General features: G+C 42.8%; 1 protein-coding gene across 1 annotated transcript; it reads left to right on the forward strand.

Annotated features, from left to right (window-relative positions):
* The first annotated feature begins 4,640 nt into the window (after positions 1 to 4,640).
* Positions 4,641 to 25,125, forward strand: LOC124150399 (cerebellar degeneration-related protein 2-like). The gene is made up of 4 exons (XM_046522396.2): positions 4,641 to 4,833; positions 20,265 to 20,377; positions 21,152 to 21,300; positions 22,135 to 25,125. Exons 1-4 carry the CDS (start codon positions 4,773 to 4,775, stop codon positions 23,156 to 23,158), a joined length of 1,347 nt encoding a protein of 448 aa, XP_046378352.2. The 5' UTR covers positions 4,641 to 4,772; the 3' UTR covers positions 23,159 to 25,125.
* The last annotated feature ends 649 nt before the right edge of the window (positions 25,126 to 25,774 follow it).

Consider the following 25,774-nt stretch of genomic DNA (forward strand, 5'->3'; position numbering starts at 1 on the left):
CACAATATCTTCATATCAAAAGCAGGTGCAGTTTTCAAGTGAAGGTTACACCTGTGGCATTTGGGAACGCGCCAATTATACTGAACATGTCCTCCGTTCCCACAGTTCCTTGCTTACAAGGGGTGGTCGGGTAGCCTAGTGGTTAAAGCGTTCGCTCGTCACGCCGAAGACCCGGGTTCGATTCGCGACATGGGTACAAATGTGTGAAGCCCATTTCTGGTGTCCCCCGCCGTGATATTGCTGGAATATTGCTAAACGCGGCGTAAAACATCACTCACTCCTGCGTACAATGTTTGAGCAGTTCCTTTCTCATGCTGTTCAGAAAGGCAGTGGTGACATACTTTCATTTGCTGATTATGAAGGACTCTGAAGAAGTCAAATCCTTCATGTGTTTAGAATTTGGTGCCCTACGGAACGCAACGAATTCCAGAGGGAAACTTAACCTGTGTATACCTGGTTCCATCTTGGAAGTTGGTGCTATGAATTTTTTTTTTATGTATGGTTTGGTTGGTTTGTTGTTTTGCGCCGCACTCAGCAATATTCCAGCTATATGACGGCGGTCTGTAAATAATCGAGTCTGGACCAGACAATCCAGTCATTGACATCATGAACATCGATCCACGCAATTGGGATCGATGACATGCATCAACCCGATCCCGTTAGTCGCCTCTTACGACAAGCATAGTCGCCTTTTACGGCAAGCATGGGTTGCTGAAAACCGATTCTACCCCGGACCTTCACGGGTCTTCTATGTATGGTATGGACTTCGCTTGTAATACATCTCTGGTTTCTTCATCTGCTGTGTAGCTGGGTCAGTTCATAAAAGAAAGATAAGCTCAGTCCTTCACTGAAGGCGCGACTTTGTACACTTCATTATCGACAATAATTATCGAGTCTGACAGAGATATTACGAGCGCGTTTTTCGCGAGAGTAATTTCATAGTAACTGTTGTTCCTTGGTGTACAGCAATAAACAGGATTGTCTACAAGTTCACTTTCCAGCACTTTGCACAGATCAAATGCATCTGATTCACATAGTGAACACGAACACTGTTTTGTCTTTGATGGGAGGGGGGGGGGGGGGGGGGGGGGGGGGGGGCACGAGTGGCCCAGTCGTCTAAGGCGCCGCGATTCGCTGTGCGTCCCTTGGGCACGCCAGAAACCTATGATTGTGGGTTCGAATCCCGGTTCGCCCCGATTATGTTTCTAGGTTTGTCAGCACCATACCCGTGCTCGTGGGTTTCATCACTTTGGGCTTGCCTCCCACATTAAGCTGACACGCCGTGATATAACTGGAATACTGTTAAAATCGGCGTTAAACCCAACTCACTCACTCTTTGATGGACACGGTGGCGGCCATTGGCGTTGTCCACCTGACCAGGTGGCCTTTGCGTCACTCCTGTTTCGTAATAGTCTCATTATGTGTTTTCATGTATCGCAGTTTGAGAGACACGCTCGTGCAATGTCATGACATAAGCGACACTCAAAAGATGGCCATAAGTTTGACCTTTCCATTGCGTATGACACCAAAAGGCTAAGGACCATCGCAAGTGTCAATAATTCTGTTTCGCAAGACGTCAATGGTTCCGTTTATTTCCAGTTTCGTCAGAGCCACTTTGTGCGAGGGTGCGAAAACCATGGCCGCGTCAACTGCTCTCGTGGGGCAATATCTAACTTCATGAAAGGGAAAAACCCGCAGGTTATAAATAACTGTTGTCGTGTCCTTATACGGAGCCGGGCATAATGAACGACTGTACAAATAACCTGCACGAACGTGGAGCTTAATAAATATGTATGGTGAGTCATGGAAACGATAACGTTACATGGTAGAAAACGTTATTAATTTTCATGGAAGGCCTCAAGATGATATTTATGATGTGGTATGTTGTGCTCTTCTTGAGGATGTTTTGAAAGTTATACTTTTATATTAAGTTTAGGTTTCAAAAGCCTAAAGAACATCTGTTCTTGTTCCATTCGTACATGTTTATTATAATATGTCTGCACTATATCCCAACATATAGACACTATATAGATACAATATCCCAACATATAGACATTACATTCCAACATATAAACACTACATCCCAACATATAGACACTATATAGATACAATATCCCAACAAATAGACATTACATTCCAACATATAAACACTATATCCCAACATATAGACACTATATAGATACAATATCCCAACATATAGACATTACATTCCAACATATAAACACTACATCCCAACATATAGACACTATATAGATACAATATCCCAACATATAGACATTACATTCCAACATATAAACACTACATCCCAACATATAGACACTATATAGATACAATATCCCAACATATAGACATTACATTCCAACATATAAACACTATATTCCAACATATAGACACTATATCCCAACATATAGATACTCTATCCCAACATATAGACACTATATCCCAACATATAGACACTATATCCCAACATATAGACACTATATAGATACAATATCCCAACATATAGACATTACATTCCAACATATAAACACTATATTCCAACATATAGACACTATATCCCAACATATAGATACTCTATCTCAACATATAGACACTATATCCCAACATATAGACACTATATCCCAACATATAGATACTATATCCCAACATATAGACATTATATTCCAACATATAAACACTATATTCCAACATATAAACACTATATCCCAACATATAGATACTCTATCCCAACACATAGACACTGTATCACAACATATAGACTCTATATGCCAACATATGGACACGTGTAGATACTATATCCCAACATATAGACACTATATTCCATCAGATAGACACTAATCCAACATATAGACACTATATCCCAACATATAAACACTATATCTCAACATATAAACACTATATCCTAACATATAGACAATATATCCCAACATATAGACACTATATCCCAACATATAAACACTATATCCCAACATAATGACACTATATCCCAACATATAGACACTATATAGACACTATATCCCAACATAATGACACTATATCCCAACATATAGACACTATATCCCAACATATAGACACTATATAGACACTATATCCCAACATAATGACACTATATCCCAACATATAAACACTATATCCCAACATATAAACACTATATCCCAACATATATATATCCCAACATATAGACACTATATCCCAACATATAGACACTATATAGACACTATATCCCAACATAAAGACACTATATCCCAATAACAGAGGACAAGGGCTGTCGACAAGGTGGCCACTGAAGCGTGTAAAGATATTTTCTTCAACCCTGTGGCTTATTGGGACATCCGTTTGAGACAGGAATTAAGCATTCAGACCTCACCACATACACGTGGAACATGTACATGTATACCAGCAATCAGTCTCCTGAGAGTCGGGTGAAAAGACATGTCACAAAAATAATAAATGTGCATCAAGTGAAAAGATGACTTAAAATAACATATTTTTATCATGGCCAAATGTATACATTTCTGACAATGTGCATTGTTTTGTTTGTTTTTGCTTGTTGTTGTTTTTGTTTTTTTAATTGGGTTTTTGAGTTGTTGTTTTTTGGTGTGTGTTTTTTATATGTTTGTTTTGTTGTTGTTATGTTTGTTTGGGTTTTTTTAGGGTTTTTTTAGAGCGGGGAGGAGGGGGGGGGGGGGGGGGGTCACCTAACATTATGTGTGTCGTGTATATACATATATGACTACGACGTCGACGGTGATGAAGCTGTTGTGTCATATCTGTCGCTGACAGGTACGAAGCTCGAGTGGTGACACACTGATATTGGTGTTATCTGTCGGGTATGCATACCTACATGCCTACATCACACAGGTGAGTGTACCTGATGCACGGCATCGGGGTCTGTCCGGTCGTATCGGCCATTTCACTCAACAATCGGAAATCATGTAATTCATAAACAAGGAAATGATATGAAATTACAAAAACGTGTATGACTTATTACGTACACAAGTATGAACATGGTGATACAGCTTACATTTTCGATTAAAACATGACGAAAGAAGCAATTGAAATCGTGGGATTTTTATTGCATAACATCCCAATGGTTGTGATATTCATATCAAAACCAGGAATAAAAAACTATTTCTTAAAATAATATGGAAACGTGTTCTTTTTACTTCCGTGGTTTGACAAATTGTTTGACAGTAAGTTTGTTTGTTGGAAGATATTGATATATTGATACTTCGCTTGATATTGATATTGTACAGAAAGAATGAGAAATTACAAACTCCAGTTAGGGTAAGGCATATATCAGTTCTTACAGTAACGAGAATATGACATGTGACATAAAATCATTCGTTTATGTCTTTGGTAAGTTAATTGCAATTAACAGGTTTTGAGGGATTTTAATACTTAAACATATTTCTTGGGAACTAGCACTTATTGTTTACAGTGCTATCTGACACTTCTCAAGTGCCAGTATCCAATTGCTCTTGTGGAAAGTAAAGATGTAAACATCGTTCGTATTAAGTTTTGTGTTAAATGAAAACACATCAACCCTTTACAGCGCTGCCCGCGACAGATTCTAACGAGCAACAAACAAGCCTTGAGCGAGCCGACTGTGATCACGTGACTGTAATGTGACTTGCTTGGCTGTCAGTCAGTCGGAAGTTGAATCTGCCACGTCGAAGACAGAACGAGGTTCGGTTGGAGTTAGACAGCGGAGTGTAACGGAGGATCGCGAGGGGTCGACATGGCCGTATCTGGCTAATTACAACATCAAAATGGAAGCTTGTGAGACGTTTGAAACGGACGACATACTTGAGGATGAGTGGTACGAAAATGGTGAGTTGTTGAATATGTCGGGGATACAAGCCGTGCCACACTGACCGGCAGCTCGGGGAATGAACACACGAGCTTCTCGCGCTGCAGCATACATGCGTGGAAGTACACTCAGCTGATCAGACTTCGGCATCGTTCTTGACAGATGTTATCAGTTTTTATTGATTATTAGAGGGTGTTGAAGAAAATAGACGACAGAAGACTGACCACTGACAGAAATATTCAGCTGTCAGCTGTGGTCACGTCCCGTGGCTTGTATGAAGCAGCTAAATGTGCTATGTGCTGTGCGCTGCCTAGCCTCTCTGCTGTTTGTGCAGGGAATTCCAAATACACGACATGCATTCCCCGAATAGCGCTAAATGTACACAACGGCATATAAAACGTTGTCTGGCAGCCAGGCTTGTTTTTGTATCGTTAGGATTTTATGTATGTGTATATTGTACGGTGAGGTTCCTTCAGTTCAGTTTGTTTACGAACGATTGATATTTACTTTTTAGGTAATTCGGAGTGATATCATGTTAGCGTGTACCAAATACCTTATTTGTTGTAAGTGTCAGCACGACAAGAGTTACCCCTGTGGTATATGCTTGAAGACTTAACTTGGTTTTACACCGAGTGGTACTGTACGTTTTCTGTGAATGACGCAATGTGGGCTTAGAGGCAACACACCCACGTCGGCAGTATAATTCATTTATGTCCAAGTATGTTTATCGTCATTAGTTTGCTATAATTATTATCAGCACAACATCCCACACGAACAGTAAAACATTCCACACAGACAGTAAAACATTCCACACAGACAGTAACACATTCCACACAGACAGTACAACATTCCACACAGACAGTAAAACATTCCACACAGACAGTAAAACATTCCACACAGACAGTAAAACATTCCACACAGACAGTAACACATTCCACACAGACAGTACAACATTCCACACAGACAGTAAAACATTCCACACAGACAGTAACACATTCCACACAGACAGTAACACATTCCACACAGACAGTAACACATTCCACACAGACAGTAACACATTCCACACAGACAGTAAAACATTCCACACAGACAGTAACACATTCCACACAGACAGTAACACATTCCACACAGACAGTACAACATTCTACGCAAACACAATCTCATTAAAATCAGATCTTAGTTCTCGCTACCGCTATCTGATTTTAATGAGATTGACACAAACAATAAAACATCACACAGACAGTACAACAATGGCAGGATACACTATATGGTGAGCCCTCTTTATATATGGTGTCATTAGATATATACTACTCAAAACAAGGTAGGGACCACCCGATTCTTTTACATTTATATTTAGTTGGTTGCTTCGTTGTTTTATCATTTAACTAAAGCATTTATCCATGACATAAGCTTATGACATAAAAAACATGTATGTCATACCCCAATGACAAAAGTATGCAAATTATATATGCAAAATAGCTAACCGGAAAGGAAGGGGGTTGGTTTGAAACTATATATTATAAGTGAAGTTACACCAGAGATATAATCAGATTACACAGAATCGTTGTTGTTACCGTTATTAAAGTTTCAATTATTCTGCCAAAGTCTGTTCAAGTATTTTGTTTAAAATAATCCGAGGAACTTTTTTTCTCAGCGAATTGTTTATTTTGGTTTACTCGGCTATGGAAAACATGTATCACTACGCACGAGCGAGAATACGCACGAAAGATTTCGACAAGTTGCTGATGTTAATGTTTTATGCAATTATTCCTTAATTTGGAAGCAAAAATGTGAAAATGATAAATAGAATTCATCACGAGTGTTTTTTAATATGGGAAATATCAACCTCGTCCCGTTAATCGGTATTTGCCTCGCCAAAGGCTCGGCAAATACCGATTAACTAAGACTCGGTTGATATTTCCCATATTAAAAAACACTCGTGATGAATCCTCTATTTACGTCGCACCCAGCAATATCCCAGCTGACGGCGGTCTGTAAATAATCGACCAGACAATCCAGTGGTTGATATCATGAGCATCGATCCACGCAATTGGGATTGATTACATCCTTCAACCAAGTCAGCGAGCCTGACCACCCGATCCGGTCAGTCGCCTCTTACGACAAGCATGGCTAAAGACCTATTCTACCCCGGATCTTCGCGGGTCACATTTATATTTAGTTAATCTGTCATGTCTACAGATTAACTATGGTAATATGAAAGAATCGAGTTATCCTTAACGTATTTGAGTAGTATAGGTATTGTCGATGTGCATAGGCCGTATACAACATTAGTGACTGACCTGCATCAAGTCATGAAATGTTCACAGAACCACAAGCCTCAACAACAATATAAAACTGATACGCGATATATATACACACAGATTATATTTCAACATAAAAGCATCGGCCTCAAATACAATGCATTTTAATTGTAGTTCCATCCGCCTGGCACTGTATAATGTATGTACAGTAAATTACGTTCATAACGAACACGCTTATAACGAACTGACGGATATAACGAGCTTGTTTTTTGTCACGACCACTTGTATATATGCTGCATATATGCTTATAACGAACTGCGGTTATAACGAACTAACATTAATGATCCCTTTGAGTTCGTAATAACCGTAGTTTACTGTATGATAAAGTGAGATTGGTCCCTTAGCATGACCCTGCTAATACAACACAGTTGCAGGGGGTGTTAAACAATACTACAACTTCAACATAGTCTGTTGGTCAATAAATCTAACACTGCTGTCACACCGAAATTCATTTGAACAATATGAATGTAATTGCAGCGGTAGAAAACTAACAGTTTCAGTCCACTAGTCCTTAAAATGATATCATATAGCAAAACCTTTAAATATGTCAAAATTCTACTAGTCCTTAGGATACCTTTACTATTGGGCAGTTTCGCAAGGACTATAGGACTAGTGCCAATTTCTAACCCTGAATTAGAGGTTAGCGTTTGTTTCTTTCAACAATTATTGACTCGTTTCGATGTAATGTTTTGTTCGCGTCAATGGGAACTTGTTAGTACAGAGTGATGGATCCCTCCGTCATCTGATACTGTGATCATGTCCCGGTTACAGCTGCCGTTTGCGTCGCTGCTAATGGTGATAGTCCATGGGTGGGGCGGTGCTAATTGCTTACAGATTAAACGTGTGTGTTTAAGTATATATACAGTATTACGTCAGCTGACCTCCACGTCAGTCGCTGCCCACTCAGGGCCCACAGATGGTCATTATGCTGTATACAATAGCTGGCTATGATGTACGACCTATTTCCACACCCATTCAGTGGAAACATAGAAACAAGGAAATGTCTCGGTGTTCGAGATGTCAGCGCATCACGTCCAGACGCGAGTCGCAGGTTACACACAAAACGCCAGTCTGAAGTCAGACTCGGTTATCCAGTCTATATCGCCATCCTACTACATGTAAATTTGATAATTATAATTGATAATGCCCTGAAGAAGAAACACGTTTAAACAGACGCGGCTATTTTCAGATAAAAATCTTAAAAAGTGAACACGCTCCGCATTTGGTGACGAGTTTCTTTACCTATTCAGATGTGAAGCACTTCTCCAGTGGCGGTCTATGTACATACCTAAAGATATCTCTGAATGGCCCAATATGTATAAATTGAAAAAAAGAAGTTTATCCAGCACTAGAGTAAAGGATATAAGAGACATGTCCAAATTCATCAATACCATCCTTAGAAATGTTGAAGCTGTTAAAAGAACGTGTATGAGATTCTTGTCACTTTAATCTGACATATTTCATTGTAATCTTTCATCTCTCTATGTATTTCCTCACTATTCCTGTCATCTTGATATTATTATTATTATTATATTAAGAATTAATATTATAATTGTTGTCATGTACCACCGTTGGTGGGTCTTTCTGAGAAAACCGCCTCCGTAGTCTAGTGGTAGAGCGTCCGCCCGGAGAGCGGAAGGTCCGGGGTTCGATCCCCGGCCGCGTCATACCAAAAGACGTTAAAAGATGGTACTTGTTGTTACCCTGTCTGGCGCTCGGCATCAAGGGGCTAAAACAAGGACTGGTCGGCTCGGAGTCAGTATATTGTGTCTGAGTGGGATATTCATGTTAAACTGCGGCATGGTATCTCAATGAGCTAGCACTATAAATCGGCATCAGTCCGGACTAGTACAAGCAGCCACACAAACACACACACGTACATGCACGTCGCTATATAAGTGCAATAATCTTGGACGCGACGTTAAACCCCATTTCACCTCACATCTTTCTGAGAAAACTTGAACTTGAACTATAACCTGACATCCATGTAATGTAGCAGGCATTTCAACAGACAAAAACGTCGTAAAATAAATTTCCATAAACTAAACTGGTAACATAAGTTTTCTGCGCTGGCGTTGTTCAAGTGGCAGTAGCAGTATTTAAAATCCACACGGCTGTGGATATGAATGATTCATTGCAGACACATATTCATGATGCCACTAATATGGTTTAATGTTCACCAACGTGATTTGTAAAGGTCTGACCACATCGGCCCCCTTTGTTCTTTGAAGTCATTGGCATGCTAGAATCACAACGCTGCGTGAAATATTAATGAAGCGAGAAGTAGGCCTTACTTCCACCATGGAAGTGCTGTATCCAGTAGTCAATATGGCCAGTCTGTCAACACCACAAGGAATGGTGTCATGGATACAGCTGTCTGTGTTTTGGCGTGTTCCTTGTCGGAGACAAACTGCCTATTTTACAATCTGTGTGGTGTGCATTACATAACAGAAAACAGTGTAGTGCGTAAGTGTGTCGCCGACTGTTCTAGATCAAGCTCTAGCCGTAGAACTATTCCAGCATTCACTCTCTTGATCATTTTTTATAGTAATATTGTCTTTTAATATATGTTTTTTGTTTGTATGGGTTTTTTTGCTTTTTGTTATTGTTTTGTTTTTGCTTTTTTAAACCTACCTAGACCGTGTACCTACGTCAACATATAACACAGGTTTCATTTCTTGATACGCATCCGTATCACATGATCATAATAGTCATGATCATAATAGTGATGTTATTCTTTCATCTTTGAGACAAGCCTCCCGAACCTTATTCTGCACACAAACCTGGTGTTTGAATATCCCACGCAGTGTTAATGACCACCACAGACAAGATGGAGTAGGACTCTGTTTGTTCTGAGTCAATAAGGCGACAATCGGAAGGTTAGAACAGACCCATCTCTCAAGATACAAGCGGGATATGCGGGGTGTGGGGAGCCCGACCTATCGAGTATATGCGGTATATATAGACCGCCCGATCTCTCCCGGTATACTGCCGTGTTCGGTGCTCGGAAATACAGGTTTATAAGCACAAGCCTTTTTTTCTTTTTTCTCTTTTTTAGGGGGGTGGCGGTTTCTACAAAAAATGCTTTCCTCTAAACTGAAATCGATAAAGCAGTTTAATTTCTCACACTGAGTGCATGTGTATTGCGGATAGGAAGCTACACCCAACCCGCTACAATCAGAGGCTGGCTGTGCAGTGAATGCCACAGTGGGCATAACGAGTTCACTAAATGAGATGTCGCGCAATTTACTCTCTTCAGGCACAAACTAGGTTCCTTATTGGTATCTCCGTGCGTCGATGGATACTTGAGTTGTTGAATCTCTTCAGGTATCTTCAAATGGCAGGATATTGGATTTGTTGAATAACGGCCGTCAATTTAACTCTAATGTAATACTGTATTGCTAGGTATTCTATTACGCAAGGGCAATTGTGGACAATTGTCTGTAAGATTGCGTATTAAATGGCTTAACATCATCAGGCGCGCGATGGATCGTATAGCTTGCTAGATGGAATTGACCACCCGTCAATCACCGAGACTTGCCCAAATAGACGTGGAAATCTGACAGGATATCTTGGTTGGGAATGTCTTACTGTGGTTCGACAGATGCTTACGATCGTATTCTTACGTATTCTTGTTAAATACTTGAGTAGACACGCAAGTAGTATTTATCCGAGATCAGTAGGTAGACGGGGTGAGTAGGCGGACATGTAAAATGAAGACGAGATTAGTTGACAGCCAAGTAGTATGTAGATGGGATAAGACATTCAAGTATCATGTAGACAGGCAAATAACATGTAGACGATATGTGTAGACGGCCAAATAGCATATAGACAGAACGAGTAGACAGGCAAATAGCATGTAGACGGAATGAGTAGACAGGCAAATAGCATGTAGACGGAATGAGTCGACAGGCAAATAGCATGTAGACGGAAGGAGTAGACAGGCAAATAACATTTAGGCTAAATGAGAAGACAGGCAAATAGCATGCAGATAGTATGTAGACGGAATAAGTAGACCGTCAAATATCATGTAGACGGAATGAGTAGACAGCATGTAGATGGATGAGTAGACAGCATGTAGATAGATGAGTAGACGTGCATGTAGATAAGAGTATATGGACGGTAATGCACCAAGTACCTTGAGGGCAGGTTCAATGGTGTGATCGTAAGGCAGGTGTAACGATGTCTCGGAGCTGGGGCCAATAGAGCTAACTCAGTGTGTACTTAACACTGATTGGTAAATGGTCTGCAGGAAATGCTTCAATTTCCTTCAAATGCTTAGGTTCCAACTGCATTAGAAACGTCTGTCTTGGTATACAGTTGTTGCTGCTAGTGAAGATCTACCAGAGACACGCTTGGGCCAGTCGTCTTGGACAGAGTTGCGTCGCTTTGTCCTGCCAGAATCCTATCATCGTGTTTTCGAAGCCGAGATTGGTGTGTAAGCGCAATTTTATGAGAACTGCGTCCCTTCGTTGTCAGGGTCCTCTAATCAAGGGCTCGAACGTCGCCCTTATGCAGATAGGTGGTCTGTCAGCACCAGTCTCATGCTTGTTGGATTCACCGAAACGTCTACGACCTGCGTCACTTGAGATTTTTGTAACACGCAAAATCTGACAGGTGTGATCTAAGTGAAATACCTGTCAAACCTGCGCTAAGCCTACCCCCACCCAGCCACCCAGACAAGGCCTGGCAGGACAATGTAGCCTAGTTTTGTTTTGTTTTGTTTGTTAGTTTCATTGTTGTTTAACGCCGCACTCAGTAGTATTCCATCTATATGACGGCAGTCTGTAAATAATCGAGTCTGGACCTGACAATCCAGTGATTAATATCATGAGCATCGATCTACGCAATTGGGATACGATGTCATACGTCAACCAAGTCAGCGAGCCTGACCACCCGATCCCGTTAGTCGCTTCTTACGCAAAGCATAGTCGCCTTTTACGGCACGAATGGGTTGCTGAGACCTATTCTACCCCGGCTCTTCACACGTCACCTAGGTCTTATTAAGGCCGAACTTTTTACTCGATTATTTGTGTGTAGCAAACGTTTAGTAGTATAACAGAAAGCGAACGTTCAGGTAAGACTGGAAAGTCCCACCTCAGCAGGAGCACATTGTCTGTCGTATCTGACCTTGTCCAGTCCCCGTCATTAAAATAACTTGGTCAGCGGGGAACTACTATTTACGCCGATGTATCCGACTATTCCAAGTATGTTTGTATAGATTGACTGTGAACACCTTATGTCTACGCGCTTCTGATGGAACTACTTTGTTTCTCCGAATGACACTTCAACGCCGCGTCTGGCATGTCCGGGGGGATTAAACCCCTGTTGACCCTGACCAGGGGTCAATGGGCCAGTATTACATAGCACACATAGAGGAAATAGCGTCGATGTTGTCATGTAGTTTGTTCTGACGTCACATGTACCGAGCAGTCACGTGACCCATAGTCACGAAGCACATGTGTATATATAGCTGTTATCGTCCAGCCTTGATGCAGAGACAAATCTTGAACACAAAATAATGATCTGCTCATGTGCAAAGCCAAGAAAATATTAAATGACTCAAAGGAACAAATCCTTCTGTTGGCCCAAGACAACTCCATTGCTCTATTGGGGGCACGGGTGGCCCAGTCGTCTAAGGCGCCGCGATTCGCTGTGCAGAGTTGCGTCCCTTGGCCACGCCAGAAACCTATGATTGTGGGTTCGAATCCCGGTTCGCCCCGATTGTTTTCTAGACACCATACCCGTGCTCGTGGGTTTCACCGAAGTGGTAAACGTCTGAGACCTGCATCACTTCGGGCTTTCCTCCCACATTAAGCTGACACGCCGTGATATAACTGGAATACTGTTAAAAGCGGCGTTAAACCCAACTCAATCACCCATTGCTCTATGACCCAGTTTTATCCTCCAAAAGCTGGCCACAGAGAAATAATGTGGCATTAACTGCTTAAGTCATATACCCTTTACATTCTTTACATTTTGAACTGGCAAACCAAGGAAATAATGCTAAAGGACTTGAATCAAATTTACCGAAGCTGTCAATTAGCGCATCGTATTCCCCCTTTCCTTTACAGGTTTTTATTCTCCAAATATCAATTATTCTGATCAGTTGCGAACAAACGTGATTTTGTTGATATACTTAGAAAGTGCTCCGGTGGTGTCGGTGGATATGCCCCATAGACTCGGTCTGCTCACACTCTTCGTGCCTTGACTGCCTTGACTGCCGTGACTTATGGCCCATTGTCCACCGGCCTGGTGTATATATAGCCACGCGTGCAGCACGGAGCGGACAATGTTATTACGTCATAGCGGGCAGAGCTGGTGAATATAGCAAACAGTGGTGTATATATAGCAAGTAATGTGGTATTTATAGCGAACAGGAATGTATATATAGCAGAACAATACTTAATTACCTTGAGTGAACAATGCGCGGACGGTCTTGGTTGTGTAGTTGTATGGTCATGAGTTTCCTTGCGTGTACATACTGCTGCAGGATGTGATTGCCCATGTGGTATGCGTTTACTCCTACATCCTACAAGAGGATTCGGTGGTTGTCTTTTCCAATGTTTCCCGTGGTGTTCCATTCTGTTCCTTGTATATGTTGGGCATCCTTGAAGCAGCTGAACGTGGAGATGAATTACATGTTTCATTTCTCCGGACCCATGAAGATCCGGGGTAGAATAGGTCTTCAGAAACCATACTTGCCGTAAAAGCCGACTATGCTTGTCGTAAGAGGCGACCAACGGGATCGGGTGTTCAGGCTTGCTGACTTGGTTAATACAGAGCATCGCGTCCCATTTACGTGGATCGATGCTTATGATGTCAATCACTGGATTGTCTGGTCCAGACTCGATTATTTACAGACCGCCGTAATATATCTGGAATATTGCTAAGTGTGGCGTCAGTTCTCCGAAGGAAACATTAAGAACATATCCGATGAAAGAAGGGTACTGAATCCCTCGCGTGTTTATGCTGCATTCGAATCGTCACTGTTCTACTCTGTAAGGTGTCATTCATAGTCATCGCTTTGTGTGGCTTACCCCATGGAATACCACCCGTTGTTACTGATGTATTCCTTCTGTTTAATTACCGTATCAAGTGCTTTGCCTGGTCGGAGAATGCAGGCCGCCGTGATACAGTTGGAATATTTCTGTCAGTGACGTAAAACAACATTGACTCACTGGAGAAATACTGTAAAACCAAATTCGCTCACTGGAAATCTGGTCTGTTCATATGATGACGTAGATTGATATTTAGTCCCAGAAATAAGTTATCTTATTCAAAAGTATATATCTACAAAATATAAAAGTAATAATATCCAAATGGAGGCCAGAACAATCCTTAATTCCAGGCCTAGAGCAGAGACAATCTAGACTTGAATTGGACTCATTTTTTTAATTTACTCTCTGGGGTTTGGGAGACAGATTAATGGTGTGTGTGTGTGTGAGGGGTTTATGTTGGGTTGTGTGTGTGTGTGTGTGTGTGTGGGGGGGGGGGGGGGGTGCTGAAATACTGCCGATATGAGTGTGTGAGGGGGTTATGTTGGGGTGTGTGTGTGGGGGGGGGGGGGGGGGGGGGAGGTGCTGAAATACTGCCGATGTGATTTTAAATCAATCACTCCAAAGGTATATGCATATACTTATTTGACAGTATGACGCTATGATGTCCTATCTAGAATTTCCCACGGTCCCACACCGCACACCTCGCATGTCGTTCCCTCGGCGACTGGCGGCTCCCGTCAAAATGTTGCCGGCCTGGGTAATGACGGGTGATTGGTAAGGCACTCGCCTTTCTGATTATGGTAATTAGCCTGTCAAATAAACTTCAAGGCAAGATTATTATTTGGAATATGATCGTTCAGTGAGATCGGCCATGAGATATCCCCTATCGCGAGTAAAGATGAAGACGTTGTTGTAGAATACAACGTCGCTTGCTCAGTAATACGCGAGTTGCCCCCGCGGGAGCCCGGGCTAGAATTGGTCCCCAGCAACCTATGCTTGTTGTACGAGGCGACTTCATGGATCGCGTGGTCGGGATCGGTGACTTGGTTCCACTGCGTGACAGACCGTCTCGTGGTAGAGCGTCTGCCCGGAGAGCGGAAGGTCAGGGATTCGATCCCCGGCCGCTTCATACCAAAAGACGGATAGTCTGGCGCTCGGCATTAAGTGGCTCAAACAAGCCTGGTCGGCTCGTAGTCAGTATTCTGTGTCTGAGTGGGGTATTTATGATTTGTTAAACTGCGGCATGGTATCTCAGTTGGCTAGCACTATAAATCAGCATCAGTCCGGACAAGTACAAGACACACACACACACACACACACACACACACACACACACACACACACACACACGTCGCTATATAAGTGCAATAATCTTGGACGCGACGTTAAACCCCATTTCACTTCACCTCGCCTGGTGGGACCTATGTTCTGCTTAAAATATTGCGCGGTTCTCCCCGATTATGTTTCTAGGTTTGTCAGCACCATACCCGTGCTCGTGGGTTTCACCGAAGTGGTAAACGTCTGAGACCTGCATCACTTCGGGCTTTCCTCCCACATTAAGCTGACACGCTGCGATATAACTGGAATACTGTTAAAAGCGGCGTTAAACCCAACTCACTCACTCACTCTCTCACTTGCGTGACATCGTACCCCGACAGCGTGGACCGTCGCTCATGGCATCTTTCAGTCAATGGATTATTTACAGACCACCTCAATACAGCTGGAATTATTCTTAGTGCGGCGTTAAACAACAACAAAGGCACCCTAAATAATCTTCATTGAAGCTGGTTGAATGCTTCCTCTTGCGATAACATAATACGCTGACAATTATTTTATTTCAACGGCAATGACTTTGAATTGATTTTTTTGATAAGAAAAGGTCCGTAGTCATTCTGCTAGGTGGGTCTGATCAGAACCAAACACGTCAACACAACAATAAGAACTATTTCCGCATATGTGTCCTTGAAAGAACATCACATTTTCGGTATTTTGTTCCGCAAAACGTTTACCTTATCACTCATTCATTACCAACTCGTGTTATTCCGGGACAAGCCGAATTGCGACTCGTGCCCCTCTCGTGGCCATTTTTGCGACCGGGTTCCGTCTTAGCGCAAACAGGCATACCAAAAATAATTGTCAACTCGTCGCGTTATGGTTCACATATATTTCCCCATATATTATATATATTTCAGATGCAATTTAAAGCACATCTGGGCATGCGGAATTATACAGTATGATTGAACACATTTAACTGTGCCTTGGGTATATTTTTAGATGCAAGACATATGTAAAATCAAAAATTATTTCTGAGGGATTCTTTGACGAAGAACCTGAAATCATGCGCGCATTCTGATTGGTTTGTCTTATTTCCGCACATAACATTCATCGATAGGGGGACGAGTCTTCTTGCAGGTTACAGAAAGAGGCGAGTGGTGACGAATGCCTTATCACTGTGACAATACAAAACGTACCAATTGGTGGAGTGTTACAATCGTGACAACACGTGTACAAACATGTCAGAACAACATGTTGTACAATACCTTTCCTTAAACTTAAATAATATTTTCCAAATGGATGTCAGTTCTGAAAATAGTCTTGTACAAACATAAAGACTTGTCTCCTAGCAACGCTGTTTTCTGGCAGGGTGACCTTGTCCCGAAAGAGCGCTGCAGCCGAGTTGATTACACGATCTTGTGTTGAAACATCAGGTGAAAGATGCCATTATGTCCTTGTATCACCAGTGTCACAGCCAGGCCGGGAACCGCTGGTGGTGGGTTTGAATCCCAGTTTCAACCCGATTAAGATCCTTGGTTTGTCTAAAAGTCTGGTAAGGGTTGGATCTGGGTAAGATCTGGGTAAGATCATGCTTGTCGTAAGAGGCAACTATCGGGATCGGGTGGTCAGGCTCGTATACCAATTGCGTAGATCGATGCTCATGATGTCAATCACTTGATTGTCTTGTCCGGACACAATTATTTAATTATGACCACCGTCAATTGCTGAGTGTGTCGATTAACAAGAAACAATCCATGCTGTACCATTTTGCCCTTATTAAGATGACACGTGACATTGCGGAAACACTGCTACATCCAACTAATTCATTATACCACGGAGAGGACAGTGCGGTAATTTTCTTGCAATGGTCATTTAGTCATGGCAACAAATATGAACAAGCAGATGTGTAATATATACCCTGTATATGACATCACATTAATTAGTGATTTTTTTTTCTCAACTTTATGATTTTATTAACCCTAAGTCTTTATATACTTCTTTGTGTTCTACAGAGCAGGAAACTAGCGCTTCTCAGCCGATCTTATTTCAATTAGCAACCAGTTGTGTATGCCCATCAATCTGTGTGAGATGTCTGGAGCCCAGAGCGAATCGTCTCATGAGCAGAATCACATGTCAAATGAAACGGTCTGTGCAATACGGTCACCAAGTCAGGAGACACGTCATACGACATGCGTGATAAACGTATGACAGTTGTTCGCATGCGCGTACTGTATGTCCGAAGTGAACCACTCAGATGCACCCTAACCTGATGCTACATCCAGGCACACGTATGACCACCACGAATGGAATGTCCGTTGTTCATGGTCAATAGCCTTGTCACAATGTGTGGTATCGACCGTCTGTAATGATAGTCATATCGAAATTAATTAACCTGGGCCATCTGTCGCTGCGACACGTGCGCGACTGACCCACTTTGACAGTGACTATGCATACAGGTGTGTAATTGTTCACCGATCGACGAGACCATGCCTATCTCACGTAATGTGTACTTTCTCTGAAAATCTTATAACATGCACTGTCAACTTTGTCACTGAAGTTCATTCACATTTTGTCGTCACTCGTGTAGCTGGCTTGAGATGACGTGACCCCTTGTGTACAGTGTAACCGCTACCTCCTGCCTAAATACCACAGCGTGGTGTCATCTCCCGCCCAGCTGTCATGGCTGCTGCTGCTACAGCTGCAGAGCGAGACCAACGGTAGCTCCTTTGCCATCATGTGTACGACTCAGAGGGGCGGTCGGGTAGCCCAGTGGTTAAAGCGTTCGCTCGTCACGCCGAAGACCCGGGTTCGATTCCCGACATGGGTACAATGTGTGAAGCCCATTTCTGGTGCCCCCCGCCGTGATATCGCTGGAATATTGCTAAAAGCGGAGTAAAACCATACTCACTCACTCACTGTACGAAGGTTCAATCATTGCATCCGTGTTCGCCTCAGAGACAGGACCAATCATTGCATCCGTGTTCGCCTCAGACACAAACGTGCCTATACAGATACAGTCAGTGGCTTAAAAAACACCAGGCACTGTTGCAATCAGAAACTCAACACCAGTAACTTGATAGCTAAGTCGCAGCTCAAATATATGTTTCCCTGAGATTGTCACAAAGGATGATGTAGGGTGCAGACGCAAACATCTTCGATGGCAACTGATGTTACGGTGTGGATAGTGTGGTCACGGTGTGGATAGTTGGGACACGGTCTGGATAGTGGGAGCACGGTCTGGATAGTAGGGACACGGTCTGGATAGTGGGGACACGGTGTGGATAGTTGGGACACGGTGTGGATAGTTGGGACACGGTCTGGATAGTGGGGTAACGGTCTGGATAGTGGGGACACGGTCTGGATAGTGGGGGCACGGTCTGGATAGTGGGGGCACGGTCTGGATAGTAGGGACACGGTCTGGATAGTGGGGGCACGGTCTGAATAGTTTGACACGGTCTGAATAGTTGGGACACGGTCTGGATAGTGGGGACACGGTCTTGATAGTGGGGATATGGCAGCTCTGATATGCTTGAGTCATGTTCGCCAAAAAAAGTCATGTTAACTCTGCCAACTGACATTTTATGATGTATATCCAGCTACCATTTATTATAACCCTAATTATGCAGAGACAATGTCGCAATTACAAACAGGGCAGTAAATTCTACATTTAGACCTTGACTGAGAAGGTTTCGCTGGGAATGGAATGGACACCAGCTAGTCTCTTTCTGCGCTTGAATTCTCCCTTCCCCCAAACGTACTTGTGGCTTATTCACAATTTTAGTGGAAATGTATACCCACATGTCCACAGGTCATACTGAAATTTTAAGAGATCCATTTCCACAATCTACAACAACATAATACACCTGATGCAACGTAAGTACTGACGCGGAGTTGGTAGCGGCCGTGAGGTAGCCTGGTGGTTTACGCGTTGGCTCGTTACGCCGAAGGCCTAGGTTCGATTCCCATTGGTACAATGTGTGAAACTAAACGTACAGTGTACATATCTGTGACGTGCTACGTCCGAACTGCGGGCATGACGTTATGAAGCAAAGAACGATGAAGTCGTTAACGTCATTGTTGTTACGGAATTATTTCTGGAGTTGATATCGATCGTGACAAAGCTGATTTATACGAGCTGTGTACAAATGCTGAGCCCTGGGACAGCAGATTTATGGCTGTTGTTGCAATAAATGGTCGTGTTCTTCTACAATGGATTTGTTTACTCGCAGACATGCTTAATTATTCCACGCCTTTTATACCTTTTATACCTGGTTACATTTGTCTCCAGTCACTTCAGCATATATCAATAACCAGGATTATGTTCCCACCTCTGCGCGGCGTCAGCCAAGACTTCGGAGTACTTCAAAGGGACACAGTGATTAAAGCGTTCGCCCTTCACGCGGAAGGCCCACGGCATTATCTGTGAAGCCCATTGCTGGTATCGCCGTGATATTGGTGGAATATTTGTAAAAGCGGATTTAAACCACTTTCACGCTCTACATTTGCAATAAGCTGTGAACATAGATATTATATTCTATTTTCAATGTTTTTTCAGTAATATTCATGTAAAATGTGTTTTCAGGACTTCTTGTTTGATGTGTCAAAAACCAACTGCGGTGCAGAGTTACGTCCCTTAGGCGTACCAGAAACGTATGATCTTATGAATCCCAAATTATCCCTGATTGTTTCTAGATTTGTCCGCACCGTACCCGTGCTCGTGGGTTTCGCAAATGTTTTCACAAACGTCTCAGACTTGCATCGCTTTGGGTTTTCCTCCTACGTCAAGCTGACCGGCCGTATTATGACTGAAATACTCTTTATGTTGGACATAAGACGATGTTGCTGCTGTTGTAGATCTGCAGTTGGCGGCGGAGTTGGGTAAGGCGTTGCTGGAGAGAAACCGAGAGTTGGAGTCCCAGGTGGTCGCCCTGCATCAGACCAACCATGAACAAGCACTGGAAGTACAGGTCCGACGTGTAGCACTCCTCTACTGCATGCTAGTTAATACTAATGCAAAAATTAACAAATGAAACACCATTTAAATCATCTCTCCAATTTTCAGTGAATTCGTGCCCAACCGACTCAAACCATAACAAAGAATAAGACCGCCTCCGTGGTCTAGTGTTATTTCACCTTATAACAAAGAGTAGAAATTGCTACCATCTTGCTTACTTCCTCAATCATCTCTTATCTTTTATTGGTAATGGCATCGCTAAGCTGTGATAGCGTCTGCCCGGATAGCGCAAGGTCCGGGGTTCGATCCCTGGCTGCGTCATAGAAAAAGACGTTAAAAGATGGTTCTTGTTGTTTCCCTGTCTGGCGCTTACCATTAAGGGGCTAAAACAAGGACTGGTCGGCTCGGAGTCAGTATACTGCTGACTGGGGTATTCATGTTAAATTGCGGCATGGTATCTCAGTGGGCTAGCACTATAAAATTGGTATTTGTCCGGACTAGTGCAAGCACGCACGCACGTGACGTTTCGTTAAACCCCATTTCACCTCACCTATTCGTGTGGGATTCCGAGTCGGAATAGTTGTCAGACCCAAGTAAAGTAGGGGTATGGATGCATGTCATCGTTCCCCGACAGTGTGGATCGTTGATCATGCTGTCTGTCCCTGGTGTGCCTGACCAAACAGCTTGTCTTGGGACATAGCTGGAGTGGTCTGTGATCTACTTTGAATATTATTGACTGCGGCGGTAAACAGCATTCCATCGCTTACTGTTCTCTGTTTGTTGTCAGTTCTATGCCAAGCAGCTTGAGACTGTGCGGCTGACGAACGAGTCCCGGATGAGAGTGTACGAGGACCTCGACAGGTCGTCACAGGAGCTGGAGAAGACGAATCAAAAGCTATTGTCCCAGTCCAAGTCCGACAAGGAGAAGATCGACAGGTAGGAGCAGGCGAATGTGTCGCGGACAGGTTTGTGCTGGAGACATGACAGCGAAAGAAACTAACAGTTTTAGTCCACTAGTCCATATAATGATAACATATAGCAAAACCCTTGAAGTGTGCAAATCTCTACTTGTCCTTAAGATACCATAACTATTGGGCAGTTCATCAATAACTATAGGACTAGTGCCAAGTTCTAACCTGCATGACCACTTCACTTAGTTTCTTAGATCCCACCTATGGTATTGTGTGACCTTACTTGATTCTGGTACATGCCAGAAGGCCTTGAGGTGTTCATGTCTCCAGAATAGTGTACTTACATTCAGACAGATGTAGATGTAGATATATATTCTTTTATTGCTCCATAGGAGAGTTACAAGGTATAATATTAAAGATAATTACATGAAAAAATTACATTGTAATGCTTGCCGTAAGAGGCGACAAATTGGATCCCGTGATCAGGCCTGCATGTCATCATATCCCAGTTGTGTGGAGCGATGCTCATGATTTCGATCACTGGATTGACAGGTCCAGACTCCAGACAGCACTCGTATAGCTGGAATATTGCTGAGTGCGGCATAACTTTGGACATATCCAACATGGTACACAATTTCAACCACTACTCCAGATTAATTTTGCTGACGTCTTAGCTTAGATCTGACAAACTCTCTCGATGGTTGTGTATTTTGCCTCGCTCCTTGCGAGCGTTACGATCTACTTACTGTGGGTACAGTTTCTGTGAGTTGATAATTCCAAAGCACCTTTCCCTCAGTGATATTGCTGCTATGTAATGTGGTGTAAAGCATTCACTCACTCATCTAATGTGTTGTTCCAGATTGAGCAACACTGTGGAGCTTTTGGACTTCAGGGTGGAGGAACTCCTCAAGAAGATTGACGAGATGAAAGCTGTAGAAAGACTCACAAAGAAACAGGAATCACGCCGTGCCCTGAGTTTAGCCAGCCTCAATGAAACAACCGAGACCAAGAAGGGGTATTACCTGGAGAACTTGTCCTGGACTTACAATGAAAAACTCAAGAATCTACCCATGAATCCCTATGAACAAGAGATACGGCGACTTCAAGAAACTGTCCAGCATGTGAAAAGTTTGAAATCTATAGAGAAGCACAAGAGGGAGGATGTGGAACTAGAGAACTCTATTGTCATTCAGGAAAATCAAATCTTGGAGAGAAGAATAGCATCGCTCGAAGAACGTGTGTCACAAATCAAAAGTTTAGAGGCTGAACTGTTGGAAGCCAATGACCGTTGTGCTAAGATCCTTTGCTGGAGCTGTGACCGCAGTGTGGAGGATGTGGAGTCTCAGTATCACATTCTGAAGGAGATTGAACACGACCACCCAGAGCTGAAGACGCCTGGCAAGGCTGTGAAGCTGGGTGGTGGAGGCAGCCTTTATGGCAGCTCCGAGTCAATCAGCAAAGTGGCTGTGGATGCTACAGAGATTCTGGAGAGAGACGCAGATGACTCGGGACTGTCTATTCTGGATGAACTGGAGACACAGTACAAGAACCTATTTCAGAAATATGAGGCAGTGATCAAAGCGAAAAGACAGACCGGCGAGTCTGAGGAGACTGCGGAGGAGAGGATGCGGAAGAGGCTAGCCAATAAGGAGGTTCAGACTCTCCTAAACCTCACCTTCACGAAGGATTATACCCAGGACACAGGACAACCTGCACCCTACAAGGTGTTGTTCAAGGAACTGTTCGCAACTCTCAGGAAATCGAGAATAGAAGAAGCAGCGGAGAAGCTTTCACCCGGATCCACTCCCACCTCCACGCCCGCCTCCACGCCCGCCTCCACGCCGGATGGCACGGATGATAAGAACACTCAGACTTTCATGTAGATCTGATCGTGAAATGAAGCCTTCACACAACGTCTACCGTTACTGACACACTGCAATAATAGTCTATACAGTACCCTGTCGTTTACATGGACACCCTTATAGTGGTGTTGAGGTTGGACCTGACACAGCCAATCAGGATTAAGAGTATTCCACTTCTCTGATTGGTGGTGTTGAGGTTGGACCTGACACAGCCAATCAGGATTAAGAGTATTCCACTTCTCTGATTGGTCAGTGACCGCATTCAGGGTCGCTGATTGGTCAGACTGGTGGCAATCTCGGATTAGTGTGATGTCGTTCCTGTTCTCAGATTAGTCATTCTGTTTCGCTGATTGTCAGAGTCAGGGTATTTCACGTCAATGATTGGTCAGTGTGAGGGTAATCCTCATCGCTGATTGGTCGGTGAATATATGCAGCATCGCTGATTGGTCAGAGTGGGAGAATCCACTTCACTGTTTCCACAGTGTCAGAGGATCCCGCACGCCCGTCCTGTGGTCGATGAGTGTGAGCGGTGGGTACAAGTCACTTAATATATGCATGTTCACTCTACTTCTTTATTGGTAGAACGCAAGCCATGGTAGCTTGCTAACTATGGAGACGATGGCCAGATCTACAACCCAATGAGATTTATATTTTAGTACCCAGTATGCACTGCAATGTCAACCCCATGAGACCTCGCATAACACAACCATACTTCCATTCATTTCAATCGAAACGTATTTCAAAGTTGACTGACTTTTCGTCCATGTCTGCATTATCAAAGAATCTTTCAAAATTGTGTCTCCTAAGTTAATAGACAAGGATTTGTGACAGTTCAGATTATTCTGTTTTGTGTTATGGGTTTTTTCGATTTGTATTCGAATGTATTACCATTTTAATCTTTGATGGCATTTTTTTCAAATACTCTCAAATCACACACTAGGCATGTCACACGTGTCAGAAACGAAGAACATTTATCGTGCATGGTAAGGGAGGCAACTCATTCTCATTACAATGTCTCCCTCAACAACGTACTTCACCACAATGTTAGACGGGGTGTCCTTCACCTCGAGCCAGACACACGATTTCTTACCTCACTGCCACACACGGTGACAAATCCACGGTCACATATACCTTGAGGCTAGTCTTCCCATGAAAAGCCAAATATTGAGATTCCTATCTCCTAGTATTGCCTCTAGATACTATTTACCTATTTATTCTTATTTTATCACCTTGACTGACGCAGCTTACGCCAGCTGTGGTAACCTCAGCCCTGTGCGGCTCCCAATAAACGAGTCACAAGTCAATATGAAAATCGTTTATGGGCATCAGCACAGGGATGCAGTTACCGCAGCTAAGCTATGTTAATGCTTAATGCTTAGCAGTGTAACCTGTCATTGCTTCACCATCGTCTCATTTCCATTATCAAAACACGTGGGGTAACAGTATCTATTTAGACTCGACTCTGTTGACAATTTTGTTGGTTAAAAGGCGCTTGCCGTTCTTTCAAAGGGAGATAATCCGGTCACCAATTGTAAGGTTCTCAGTGATGGTGTTGGCGGTAATATGTGTCGCACCTGTACCGGCTGTCGTTGTTATACTTGTGTACAGCAGTAATTGTGAATAATATTTCATGTAAAATATGTAACAATGTTAACAATGTTAAAAAATTACCAGGACCATGATAATATATACTTCCAATAATTATAAATTAAGTATAGCTTGTTTGTCACAAATTACCTCCTTCGTGAGATTGTATATTTTGTTAAATTGAAACTTTGTCTCTGACTTCCAACTGTGTTTAATGTGATAATATTCCGAACGTTGTAGTAATTGTTGTATTTATTTACCAGCATTATCTACTAATTCAAACACTTCCCTTGACAGGCCAAAGAGGAATCCCACTCACAAAGGTCACATCCGAATGCCTTCTTCGTGTGCATCTAAATTGAAAATCAAATATATTTGTGATTAAATCAAATCAAAACTGATGTCTTATATTAACATGTATGTTGTTTGGGATCTAAGCAAAGACGACATCCGACATGTGAGCTTTGTGATTGCCCGTGTGACGACATCCACCCGAGGCAAGAGAGTTAACTGACTTTAAAAGTCCAGTTTCCACCCTTGCCGAACTAGGCTGGAATTCCTGGGTTCGATCGTAGCGCCACCAGTGGCTATTACGAGTAATGTCCTTTCTATGCCTCTCCTATTGACCAATCAGATTCAACCTCTCGTATCACTAACATTTGCTTCAAACAAAACGGTGGCGCCCAGTCAAGACGATCTGATCGATAATCGAGATCTATATTGTGATCAAACGAGTCTTACATCGCGAAGTGCATCAGATCACGTGAGCACCTTGATCAAAAACATGAAAAGATATAGAAAATATTTGTTGACAACGAGTTAGCGGTGCACATGCTTTGCAAATCCTGCAGTCGACGGAACTATGCATGACACTTTACGAACCGGATTTCGATTTCAGTGCGCGACTATGCATAGACTCGTTAGTCCAGCCAAAATGTAACTCCATAATACCAGCCTAGTTCGTCAAGGGTGGAAACAGGACTTTTACAGTCAGTTAACTCACTTGCCTCGGGAAGATGCTGTGACGACGACGACGACATTGTAAGATAT

This window comes from Haliotis rufescens, unplaced genomic scaffold (assembly GCF_023055435.1).
Source record: "Haliotis rufescens isolate VD_foot unplaced genomic scaffold, xgHalRufe1.0.p SCAF_20, whole genome shotgun sequence".
Taxonomy (NCBI): domain Eukaryota; kingdom Metazoa; phylum Mollusca; class Gastropoda; order Lepetellida; family Haliotidae; genus Haliotis; species Haliotis rufescens.

What these genes read in the sequence shown, in the direction of transcription:
- LOC124150399 (XM_046522396.2), top strand. Translation starts at nt 4,773, where the DNA reads ATGGAAGCTTGTGAGACGTTTGAAACGGACGACATACTTGAGGATGAG. An exon ending in AACAAGCACTGGAAGTACAG is followed by an intron (nt 20,378 to 21,151) that starts GTCCGACGTGTA and finishes GTTTGTTGTCAG; the next exon opens with TTCTATGCCAAGCAGCTTGA. An exon ending in GACAAGGAGAAGATCGACAG is followed by an intron (nt 21,301 to 22,134) that starts GTAGGAGCAGGC and finishes GTGTTGTTCCAG; the next exon opens with ATTGAGCAACACTGTGGAGC.